At 37.1% G+C, this 13165-nt stretch overlaps 1 protein-coding gene across 1 annotated transcript in view; it reads right to left on the bottom strand.

The window, feature by feature from the left end:
* PREX2 (phosphatidylinositol-3,4,5-trisphosphate dependent Rac exchange factor 2) overlaps positions 1–13165 on the bottom strand; it is a 171532-nt gene that overhangs the window by 52445 nt on the left and 105922 nt on the right. Inside the window, exons 28-33 of the mRNA XM_058031486.1 lie at positions 13048–13142; positions 11024–11106; positions 10599–10689; positions 9252–9380; positions 4269–4310; positions 1408–1625 (exon numbers count right to left, since the gene is read on the bottom strand). Of these exons, the coding sequence (XP_057887469.1) occupies positions 1408–1625; positions 4269–4310; positions 9252–9380; positions 10599–10689; positions 11024–11106; positions 13048–13142 (658 nt within the window). The remainder of the gene's footprint in view (positions 1–1407; positions 1626–4268; positions 4311–9251; positions 9381–10598; positions 10690–11023; positions 11107–13047; positions 13143–13165) is intronic.

Genomic DNA, 13165 nt, shown 5'->3' with positions numbered 1-13165 from the left:
AAAAAGCTGCCTTTAAATACAATTCCCTTGGTTAAGAACTGTTAGGCAGAAAAGACTGAACTTTATTTTCAATTGGACAGTGCATATTGCAGATATCTGATTATGTGAAAATAGTTGAGTAGCAGATATTTTCACTACAAAGGAAATCACTGCAATCTGCAGTGAAAAAAAATCATTACTCAGAGCTGTAAAGACAACAATTGCTTTGTGGTAACATAACAACAAAGCACAAGGAAAACTTTAGACAGACACCAATGGATTTTACTCTTGAGCTCTAAGTATTGCACCACCTGTTGCTACTACACGTTGTCAAAAAGCATCCAGGACTCAAGACATGACTCCAAGCTTCCCAGACAGACAGTGCCTTCTTCACATGCTCCTCATGTGGATAAAGAGTTCCCCTGTTTCTCTGAGGCCCTGATTATACCTGTTTGTAAGCTACACACACCCTTGCAAACCCACGTGCCACAGCTGCCTGTGAGGTAGTTGGTCACACTGGCTCACCAACGATAGGATAGACTGAGACTTTATGACTGTGATTTAGAAATACCTTCATTTGTATTGTTTTTTCCTGCTTCTAAGGTTCCTTATGTCAGCAATTTGCTGCCAAGACAGACAAGGACATCTTTGATATTAAGAACATCATCTGTTATTTACATGGAGTTTTATTTTTAAGGACCAACTGCAGAAGTAGACAAGACTGTCATGGAAAAGGCCATGCAGACCGTTTCACAGTTCCTCTAGTTAACAGGAACCAGTCTAGTGTGCGAAGCATCTTAAATAGCTAAAGAAGCACTTTGGATAACTGAGGATTAAGGGATTACAAAGCCATGTCCCATTTTTAATTGTTTCTTAAGCTATGGCTCTTTGCCAAGCCTTGTGAAGAAACAGTTGATTTCCAATTACTCTGACAGGCTACAAGGATTTTCCATATGACAGGAGCAAAACAGACCAGCACGTTGACTCCTTCAACTACTATAATACACCTATAGTTTTTTATGGAAAAGAGTGATAAAATTACCTAAAGCAGGTATTTTATTTATCTTGTATTGTTGCTAATTGCAAAATGAAGTTCTGCTAATCACCTAATACTACATTCAATCCCAGGGAACAGCTACAACAGCAGTGGGGAGTCAAGGGTAAACTCGCTATCTGCTAACTCAAAGCAAACAGAATACTGTCTTTGTGGAAAACTTAGTTCCCATATCATAGCCAAGCTGTAATTATGTGTATCAGATCCCAAATCTGTAAGTATTGGAATGGTAACTTTTCCAAATAGCCGCTAAGTACCAAGATTAGCAAAAAGGACACAGAAAATCAGATTTACATCTGAGACTATTTAACCATGTCCCTGGTTCAGGGAACGAAAAGAGGCTCTGACCAAGCATGAGACATGAGGAGTCTTACCAGGTTTGGAGAGAGCAGGGACTGGAAATGAAGGAGAAGACCAGCACTGGCAATCTGCTCCAACCACCTTCTGCTGGCCTCCAGGGTCTCCATCTCATACTCCTTGTTGTTGTCAAACATGTGATTTAAGGCCACCATCAGCTGCTCTGAAAAGGCACAGACTGTGGCCACCAGGCTCTGGCAGAACACCATGTCTCGCCTCAGCTGTATCTCACTATCTGCAAGGTGTAAAAGCCAAAAGCAAAATTAAACAGGAGATAAGTTAACATTAAAGAAGCTAAGCTGGAATTCCTTATCTAAAAAACATGAATTTTTTATGTCACACAATTTACAAGTTTACAGTCTCATGTTATCTCTAGTTAATAGTACTCCGTGACCCAATTTGCCATTTTCCTCATTAAAATATTATAATACTACAATTGCGTATGAGTGCATTTAAAATCTGGAATTTAAAGTATATCTTTATAAACAATGTACGTTTCTCTCCTAGATTTTGATGTACATGCCATAAATTCTATGTACTTTTAATGTCACAGGACAACGGAGGCAAGTCAGATCTGTTTGCTGCAATGTGGGAGCAAGCTGGGCCCACAAACATTTACTTTCCACCAGAAAGCAACGACATTCAGAAGCTCTTAACATGACTGCATCATCTGGCCTATTCCACAGCTACCAGCTGGGGAGGGCAGATGAAGGCTGTCTGCTGGAAAGCACAGCATTGTTACCAGAACACAATCTATCCAAATAAAATTTATATGAATGTGAATCTATAAAATAAGTACAGAGCTGCATCACATATCCAGGAAACAGCAGAGATTTATGGTGCCAAGAAAGTCCAGAAAAGGTCTGTAGGTAGATAGCTATGGAACATTAGCAGGTGATTTAAATTAGGGAATAGCTAACCCACCAATTTATTCTGAAGGGCATAGGTATTAGATTAGTTAAAGGTCGAAAGAATTAGAAAGGGAAACATATTCCCAATAAAGAACAAAACTGTGATGATAAATATTCAGTCCTTCTTTCTCGTCCTCTTTTCTGAAGGTCTTCAAGTAATTTTATCATTATAAGCTGTTAGGCAAACATCAATCACAATGGTACAGGTAGACTTAATCTTTCTCAGAGCAAGAAAAGCAGATCAGGTGATACAGAGGTCTTTCTGAAGCCTAAAATATTTGTCTTTGCTACTAGATCGCTCTGCCTCTAAGAGGCTTAGGTCCTTTTCCAACTTTTCTATGGAGCTGACAAGAATTCTGATGACTGGATAAATCAGCAGAAATTATTCGGTAGTCACAAAGTTAGTACCAAATTTAAAAATGTGCTTTTTGGATTCCAAATATTTCTCAAAGTAACCTCATTCTGTCTGTTTTCCTCTGAGATCGTCTTCAGTTTTTTTCTCAGCTACTGATAACAGTGAACACTCTTTTGCTATCATTTCTATTGACAGTTTCTCAGAACCTTGGGAGTATTTTCCATAAATGGCCAAATCACTACTGTTTATGCACTATGACTCAATGGTTTTTGTTGTTGTTGGAGTTTTTTGTTGTTGGGCTTTTTTGTTTTGGTTTGGTTTTTTTTTTTTATGGTTGGGTGGGTTTTTTGGGGTTTTTTGATTGTTCAAATCAACCTGTCTCTCTCAAGTTGTGCAAATCCAGAATAGAGATTTTCATCTTTAAAAACTACACAAGTCTCCAGCTTCAAAAATCCCACTGGCTTCTCCACAGTCAAAAAACTTCGCAATGTTCCAACAGTGCTCAGGATTTGAGCCCAACACACATTGTTTCCTCACTTTGCTGAGTTTTATCTCTTTCTTTCTAACATTAGCTGGCTTCCTCTCTATTTCCTGCTCCTGAAGCAGTCCTCCTGTGTCTCAAACACATTTCTGAATCTCATTTAATACTACTTGAACATCAGATACTGAATACAAGAGCACTTTGGGGTCCTTTTACAAAAATATTTTTACACAAAATAAACCAGAGAGTTTACCAAGTTATAAAACAACATAAATAGGGAAAACTACTTTTAAAAAATCAAGTCTAGGACATTTTCTCAACTCACTTCCTATTTTACTAAAAACTTTTCTAATATTTTGAAGAAATTTGACAACAAAGAAAGATTATAATCCCCTTTATAAAACTGCTTTTGTGTGTCATAATAATAATTAAATCACACATTCATGTAGTGCTGTAAGATGGACAAAATAATGAGCTTTCCCAGTTAAATTGGACTGCCTACTCGAACATTTAGGCACCTACAAACTGTAGGGAAACTACAGTGCCATAGATTTTATTTTTTAAATACCGATTCAGTGACACTAATTTTGCAGACACACATCCCTATTTTGTGTATTTTAAGCTGTATGCTGTATGGCATGATAGTAGAATTAATACAGAGAATAATCAGAGTCCTTCCAGAAAGAAGGAATTTAAATATTCCCTAAAAATAGATAAAAGGAAAGGCACAGGTTAAAATAGCAATATAAATCTGGAAACAGATGGGAATGAAAAGAAAAACAGCAAATAAGGAAACGCCCAAAGAAGAAAGACAGCTGAGACACTGTGCTAAAGCTGAGTGTTTAGTTCTTGCTTTATCTGCCAAGGTCTAGAGTAAGTGACCAGATAAGGTATTTTGCATTGAAAGAAAAAAAAAAGAAAAAAAGAATGTGCAGCGTTTGTTAAAAATATCTGAAGCTGCATTCTTCAGAAATCCTTACTCTAAGCAGTGGGCTGAAGTTGCTGATTATCAGGTTTTATCATATCTGGGATTTTTCCCCTTAATGTAAACAGAGTATTTCTGTTCAATGGCAAAAATTTTCTCAAAACCATCCACATTCACTTCCCTCCCTCTCAAACAAGCAAAATTACCTGTATATTCCAGAAGTGCCAAGAGTATTCGTGCCTTCACCTCTTAAAGAAAAAGAAGAAAATATTGTCAGGTAATGGTTAAAAGTGTTTTCATCCACATAATATTGCATTTGCAGTTTCTCATTTCATACCAGCTAAACTCCAGCTTCTTTCTAGGCAATGCTGATTCATACCTACAAAACAGTAATGAGTCTCAACTTCACTTGGTTGTACATATGGCTTGATAAAAACTGATAACAATCAAAAGCACTGAGAAAGACACACAAAAAGGCAGCTGCTATCTCAGAGCACATGTGGAGCAGCTGGCCAGACCAAGTCCATACATGATGAATTCCAGCCCCAAAACTTTGAAAAACAAGATTAGTTTTCACTGATTCTCACATTATCCTAATTCTTTCTTCTCCTTCTCTTGTACTCTTTTGTTCATACCCAAAAATCTCAAATTATCCCTATTTTAATGTGTACTAAAGCCTTTAGGAAAAATACATCAGCATTTTCACTTTGCTTCCAGCCTTCAGGATTTTATTTTTGCTTCAAAAATGTCTTTTCGCCTAACAATCTATGAAATAAAAAAGTACAAATTAAAAAAAATCTTAATTTACACAGGCAAAAATGTGGGTTTATCTCTACACTTCCCCCCCGACCTTTTATTTTTTCCTTGAAGGGGCTTCTTTTCAAAGGCTGCAGGCAGGCTGAAGGAAGGGCACCTTATGTACCAGAGCACAAATTTAAATATGTTAACCAGTGCTGCAAGATACAGGAAGGTTAAAATGTGCCATAACCTTATAGAGTGCCAAACTTGCAGCACATCACTTGTCCTACAGGCACTACCTGGAGGAACACAACACTACTTCACATTTTTTCACATCTTTCCAACCTTCTTTCCCACACCCAAGTTTCTCTGCAGTCCTATTCAAAGCCCTGCTCAGTGCACAAGCAGGGCTGAAATTTGCTATATGTACAAAAATATAATTTGATAATGTATTTCACCCTACACTGTTACTGCCACAGTTTCTCAAATACCAACTCCCAAACATTAAAAATTACTAGTTATTCCTGAAAATTCCTGGTTCTAGGTCATTGCCTTCTGTCTTTTGAAAAAGAAAACACAACCCCTTACAGAGATTTATAACCTGGCATCTTGGAGTCCAACCATAACTTAGTAACTGAAAAGAGAGTGTGGGGAAATACAACTTTTATCTGAATAACTTAGATACATCCAGGCTATTACTTGCAGCTTGTTTTACACAAGATTTGTTGGATCTCTGTATTCAGAAGAATTTGAGGTATCTATAAATAATGATTTCCTGCTTATGGGGAAATCACAGGACACTGCAGCTCCCTTTTATCACTGCTATAAGTCTTCTGTGCTTCAAAATATTCCCACAGGCAAAAGAGTATTTTTGGATGATTTGTCTACTTACCTGGGGTTAAAAGTGAACCTTGGATGTCAATCATTTGCTTTTCAACAAATACCAAATGCTATGAAAGCTCTCACTCCTTCTTGATACATGGTGTATGGAAAGGAATAACTCCCTAGCAGTTTCTCTTACATTCTGATTTGTAATGCAAGATACCTTCAGTTTCTTTTATTTTTAAATATTCTTTTGTACTTCATTAAAAAATAAAGCCCATGTTATCCTGCTATTTGGATCTTTGCCAGGGAAGGCTAGATTTTAGTTTTATTTTGTTTTTCACACCTGAAAATGTTTCAAAAAGACAGATACTGCACTGCACGGTTTATTATTTAAATTGAAATACACTTTTTATACCTTCATAAACCGAAAGGCTCTGTCATATCTCACTCCTAATTTAAAATAGACGAGAACTTTCTCAATTGCATCATATTTCCTGTTTAAACTTAAAATTACAGTGCTAGAAAAACAACTGCACTTCCTCATGTAGTTACATGACTAGCTGGCTAGAAATCTGACTTGCTCCAGAACATCTCTTCCTTTGATCAAAAATCTTTCTGATTTTTTCTGCAGCAAAAAGCAACTTCAGAAATGTTTCCTTCTCTTTATTTTGCTTACACCCTTCTTTTGTTGAGTCCCTTTCTTTCCATCCATCTTGTTCGTTTTCCTGGTTCCTACTCCAGTTTTTTCCTCCTGTGCTTTCTGATTCCTGTGTTACATGTCTCACACAGATTCACAATCAAGTGCTTACATTATTCTTCCTCTGTTTGGTGGCTGTCCAATCCCTGCCCTGACTGCTGCCCTCCCCACCAAAATCAAGTACTTCACCTTCAAAGATCTGCCTGTGCCAACAACTTATCTTTAGCTTTATTGGTTTAACAATTTATTAGGCCCAGTCCTAATCCAAGAAACAACCTAATTCTTTTCTTTAGTTACTTATCTCCAGATAAATCCTCCTAGAACCTGCATATTTCTTCAGAGAACTCTTCAATGCTAGCAACTAGATCAGCATTCTAGGCTGGACTTTTACTGTAACCATTGAAGTTTTTTTCTTTCTGTAATGATATGATAAGTCAAATGAAATGAGACAAAGCAAGGTCCAGCTATATTTTAATTTCACTGTCAAGGAAGGCTTGGTTGGTTTGTTTCTGTTTTGTTTGCTTTTTTTTTTTTTTTTCAATCTGTGCAAACCTTCATGGATTTTTTAGTAGTTCTCTGAATTTAAACACTAATAAACAGAAAACTGACAGACCAGAGCAATCATCCTCAAGGCATTCTGAATTTTCCCATTTCATCATATTTATTAAACGAAGTAAATATAAGGAATTTAGTATCTAGGACTTAAAACATTTCATCTTTGTGAGGCTCCCATGTCTCCTGCTTTAATGCACTAATCAATCGAATCTAATACATTCTCAATACATTCTGCAATGCAACAGAACAATGAATAAAAAAACTAAAATATCCTGTGATACTTCTATAAAAAGAAAAATGGGTCAGTTTTCAATAAGGAGATGAATTTATTGGATTCATCCTTACTTTAGCACTGAGCAATAATGGTTAAGTATTATTATAACAAATGGAAGTTTTAATTACATTTTTTTGCCCACAGTGAGTGAAGTTGTATCTGTGGTCTCCTTTGACTACTTCCTCTTAGAAGAGCAAAATGCATCTGTTTTCCTTAATTACTGACATATTGTCTTTTACTCAAAAACAAACAGGAAGATTCTTCTAAAATCCCAAGACATTGTTCAACTTGTTCTCGTAAGACCAGCTAAATAGCCATATCAGGTGGCACCTTTGGAGTTTTTTCTAAATCAAGTGAATAAGAGAGGAAATGGGGAGATGAGGCTCTGTGCCATGTCTTAGGTTTCCAGCCATAAATAGCTCAGGGCAGTACTGCTGGCTCTCCTAGGTACCCAGACCAGCTGTGAACACAGTGCATGATGGCAAGACAGGAAGGAAGAAATCAAGAAATGAAGATACAAAGGGAAAATGGAGCTGTTAAAAACATTGTGAACCCTGCTTCTTGTTCACCTGATTTCAGTTAAATCCAGCTGCTGGTTGTTTCTCAGTACTGAGAAACAGTAAAAATAATTTTTATAGTAGAAAGGGACAGTAAATAATTTGGATTTGATGAACTCTCCCACAAGATTTTGAATAATCTCAGCTCAATATTTAGGGTATATGACCACTGCTCAAATGGGTTAGGTCTACTAATTCTATTCATGGGCAAACAAGTTTTGGGAAAATGATCTGGTAAGCTTAGCTTCTGAAAGGGGCCAAGGAAGGACTGTTCACAACACATTTCCCTTCCTCCTCGACTTTGAAAGAAATCCTGATTAATACTTGAAAATACTTCAGTTTAAGCTGAAGAAGGACCTGTAGAAAAAAAAAAGGGATTCAAAACTATTTAAACTATTTATTAATTTTTCACTCAGTGACCGCCACCATTAAACTAAAAGTATTCCTGTTATTGAAGAGTCAACCCATTGTGATTGACTTCAAAAAGGAGACATTTATGTGGTTGTTTTTATAATTTTCTAACCCAGGGTGTGAAAATATGATGTATCTCAAATCAGAAATGGCAAGTCAGACAGGGAAGAGTTTGCTTTGTTTGGCTGGTTGGCTTTTGAAAGTTTATAGTCACAAAACTTATCACAAAGTTCTATCCATTGGTCTGATATTTAACAGTTTTTTTAAGGAACACTGTAGCAACTAGCCCACAAACAGAAGCAGCTAAACACACAAATACAAATAATTTAAAGCTAGTCCTAGTTTTTGTTCCCACACAGAATCCTAGCATAGGCATTTCTATAAAAATAATTTTAAATCTTTGTTTCTTTATCAAGCAGCACAGGAAATAAAGCAGGAATCAAAGGTGAGATATTCTGGAGGGAAAAGGCAATTACTTTCTTACCAAGACATGAGAGAAAACCTAAACCTCAGCTCACACTGTTACTTGGTGATGAAGAGAAGCAGAGTACTTGGTAACTTCTACACAGTGGTGGAAGGGAGGCAGAGAAGGAGTCCATCCACCCAGTCCATCCACCCATCCCAGTTGGGATGGATTGAATGAAAACCGTGGCTTTACAGCAGAAAGAGATAATGACTCCAGAAAAGCACAGAGAAGACCAAGGTACAGGACAAAAGCTGCAGAGATTTTATCTCTCCAGTTAAGACAGTGGGGAAAAAAATAGTTTAATAGTTTAACAAAAGCCTCATTCTGGTGGATCAGCCCCATGACGTTCTGTGATAAATCAGACAAGCCCACTGGACTGAAAAACCTAGCAACTGAAAAACCTAGCACATCCAACATACAGTTCCTCAGTTTCCATTTGTCAGAAGAGTATTTTCTCTTCAGCATCTAAAGCCAACAGGCTAAGTACAAGACAGCTGAGATAAACTCCACTAACCTTGTTATTGAGAGTACAACCTATCTATAACTACACTGTGTTCCACAAATCCTGCCTAGAAGCAGCAGGAAGCAGTTGCACCTCTCCTCTCCCCTTCCCTTCCCCTCTGTATCATAAATGAAGTGATTATTTAGGATCAGGTTGTTACTAACCTTCAACAAATTTCCTGATATTCTGGGCCAGGCCCCGGACGCTGCTGGGGAGGTTCCAAGGGTCTTGCTTGATGTGGAGTCGCAGCCTCTTCGGACAGCTGAGCTTTGGTTCCATTTCTTGCTGAAACTCTAAGCAGGAACAAAAATAGTATTTTTCTGCTTAAGCCTCCTGAGAAAGTCACAGTAAGACATTTTGTTTCCTAAATGTTTTCACTGCTGAAGGAGTTGGCAACTTATTTAACTCTAGTTAAAGCTACGGTGACAGATCTAACAGTCATCTGAGCTCCCTGCTCAAGTCTAAAGAGAGAGCCAGCAGCATCCCCAAACATGGTTCTTTCTGAAGCAGGTACATAACACAAAAGGTGCATGGTAAGTGGGACACTGGAACTTTCAGAGGCAAAATTGTTTCAATCAGAAAATTAAATTGGAACTAAAATTACTTACTAAAAAAAACCAAAACAAAACAAAAAAAAAACCCCAAACAAACCAACAAAAAACTCACCCAAAAAAAAGAAAGAAAAACTAAAAAAGAAAGTTATATGTTCTTTAATGCAAATTCATTTAGCAGGTAGTAATTCAGGCCTTGTAAAACCTCATAATTGCAGTAAAAACTCTTGGACCACCTAAAACCAGTATTCTTTGCTAAAAGACGTGTGGAATCAATACACTTTACTAGTGACATTAATAAAACATTCTGGTTCCCATTGAATTTCTTTTTTTTTTTAAACTCAGTCTACTGAAAGAAGTCCTTTCTCTTTTTCATCACTTATGATCACCACCTGATGCTTATTCACACCTTTATACTTAAGCAACCATACAAGTGGTACTAGAGTGACTGAATTTACATACAGGATATTTCTTTTTAAGCAATCAGCAATATTTACATAAGTATATATTTGGCATAAATATTGCTGTGACTATAAATCACAAACTATTTATAAATCAACTTCAAACATAATATAACTACAAAAATAATAAAAATATGGTATTAGTAATAAAACAGATCAGGAATGGCTTCAGTAGTTGTGACAAAAATATGTTAAAAACACCTGCAATATTAACAACACTGCTTCTTGCTGCAAAATCCTCAGCAATACAACAGTCAGTTCAGAGTCTAAAATTCAGTTGAATTTGAAATGTTTTCCTACATTATGCAATAAAACATAAGGAGTCAGTTTTCAACCAAGAATTAATACCTATTTAAAATAAACTTCAATAATCAGTTATTGCAGAATATACCAAGATTAAGCACAATCAGTCCTTTAACACCAGCTCAAGGAGTGGACAGCCATTGCCATGGACCCTTCAAGCTGCCTTTTCATTCTCATAGCTGGAATTAAATGTTACCTTGGAGGCCTCGACCTGGTGTGAAGTACTTTGTCTGCTCAAAGGCCCTCATCACAGCTGGTCCTTTCAAAAGATTGACGATTGAATCGACCTGTTGGGATCAAGGTTCTGTGAGAAAGATGCTTTTTCAGCAACCATTAGAAATTCTTTCTGTAAGAAATGTGGACTCCTGACGACCAACTTTGGATTTTTTTCTTACCTAATGGCTCTAGTTAAAGTAACAAACTAGAGAATGTTAGACTAAATTTAAGGGCCTGTTTAATTTGCAGTTTTGGACTATTTACAGAAAACTGAGGGAAAATGAGTAAATACATACCATCTCAGTAAACAGTGGGAAGGAAAATTAAAAAGAAGAACTATTTTCTAAAGACATTTTAGCTCAAGCACAGACATCAATGTCAAAGCCAAGAAAAATAATCTCATACTTGACCAAAGAGATGCTCCAAGCAGCTATGGAGCTTGTCCTGTTTATCATGGGAGATTCGAACACTTATGGGAAGCTCATCCCCTGAAAAATATTTTAAAATGAGAAACTGTTAAGAAGCTTCAGCATGTTTTCCAAAACCTTTGCAGCTTAGATAATCTGCTTTGCACACAGTCTGATGCTAACGCTGTCAGGACTATAGTAACTGCTCTCCCCACATATTTTGCATTTATTAGTTACTTGATAATACAGAAATAGCTCTTAAAGAAAGGACTATATGCAAAACCCAACTGGTCATGGTTCTGAAAGACCTGCTCTAGATGAGCCTGCTTGAGGAGGAGACTAGACCAGATCATTCTAAAAGGTCCCTTGAAACCTCAACAGCTCTGTGACCAGAACACACAATTCTTCTCTTCTAGAGAACATACTAGAACTAACTAGAACTCCAGACTAAAGGGCCAAGTAGTGCGAACCTAACACAGCAGACCACAAAGTCACTGAAATGCATTCAGTGTGAAGTTTTTATAAGAACTCTACAGATAATTCACAGTCCTAACGCTCTTGCTAACTGAATGGTTCTGAGATTTCAGTAATTCAGCAAAAATACAGCACCCAAATTATTTGACATGAAGCTTTTAGCAGCACAAAGCACATCATCTCCTAAGAAAGTGCAAAGGAGGAGGACTCTTTTAGGTCACTGCCCCGTCACTTGCTCTTTCAGACAACAGGCAACATACCTTGAACTCTTTCAAAAAAGGTTGAAAAATTGAGCTTAAAACTGGTTTTCCTCCCTGATATTGGTTACAGACAAGAAGTAGCCACTTGATAATTTATTATTCAAATTTATTCAAGGTTAATCTAGACTCATTTTTCTTATGTCAGTGAAACACTTTAACGGCACTTTTTTGTCCTTGATTTTTTTTAGCTCCTCTAGTTCTTACAACCATTTTACTCCTTCACAGGATTTAAATTGCAAGAGAGCACAGTGCCCAAAACTCCTGGTCTGGACTTGACCAGGTTAGCTTTGGAACCAGCTAAAAATTAAGCCAGCAGAGAGTGTGAGTTTCCCTGAGCAGCAGTATTTGTCATCTAAAGCACTGCATCTGTGCTTGGCTAGCCAAGACATGTTCTTTTAGGCATCAGCTTGAGGCTACACAAGACTATATCAGCTCATTCTTATCTTAAGCTGAAGATATGGACCCTGGGTCTCTCCTCTTTTATTAACAATTATTATGTCCTTCATCCTTTACTCTGTACTAGCGTTGCTGTGTAAGCATGTATCATTTCTGGAAATGAAATTCTGTCTTATTCACATTACGCTGCATAATTCACAAGGTATCTCAGATACCTTGCATAATGTCTTAATATTTTCCTGTTCAACTGAAAATATCTCTCCTGGTACAATGAACAATAAAAGATATGGCCAGGCCTCACTGGGGGGTCATATTCATAATATACTCAGTTTTTTCTTTCCCTACATCATTCCCAAATGATAAACTCCCAGCTTAGAGCAAATATTTTTTTTTATTATTAGTCCCTGAGTATATGACCTCCTTCTCCATGCAGTTAAATTCCATCCCATTCCTATTAGCAGCTGCAATTACTTAAATGCAATTTGTCGAGGCATAAACAAGAACATGGTCCTATGTGGTCTCACATTCCTTCCTATAAACACACACAGAGCCATATCCTGCTGCCTAGGTGCTGACACTGGCCAGGAGAGCATTCCACACTCACCTAAAATGCTCCTCACTCTGTGCAACACAGTGCACTCCCAAGACATGAAAAACAGGACTCCAGGAGCTCTAATACAGCCTATTCACAGACATAATGGAATGTTGGCTCTCTTTTACAGAAGGATTCCTAAGTGAAGCACTAGCTAGGTAGAAGCAAAATTATGAGCTTCTATTGCTAAGGAGGATGTGATTTTTAAAATGAAAACAATAAAACTGCCCGGCGAATGAAAATAATAAATTTAATAAAAGGAAAAGAAGACAGATTCATAGATGAATTTTCTAAACATACCTGAATCCATTTCATCACTGTGAAAATAAGAACTGCACTGGCTGCTACAAATGCTGGTGAAAGAGGCAATGGAGTTCCTATTGCTGTTGCAGTCACTAGAAAATAAAACACAAAACAA

Source organism: Melospiza georgiana, chromosome 1 (assembly GCF_028018845.1).
Source record: "Melospiza georgiana isolate bMelGeo1 chromosome 1, bMelGeo1.pri, whole genome shotgun sequence".
Classification (NCBI taxonomy): Eukaryota; Metazoa; Chordata; class Aves; order Passeriformes; family Passerellidae; genus Melospiza; species Melospiza georgiana.
The sequence above is the reverse complement of the archived record's forward strand: the minus strand, read 5'-3'. Positions and strand labels throughout refer to the sequence as shown.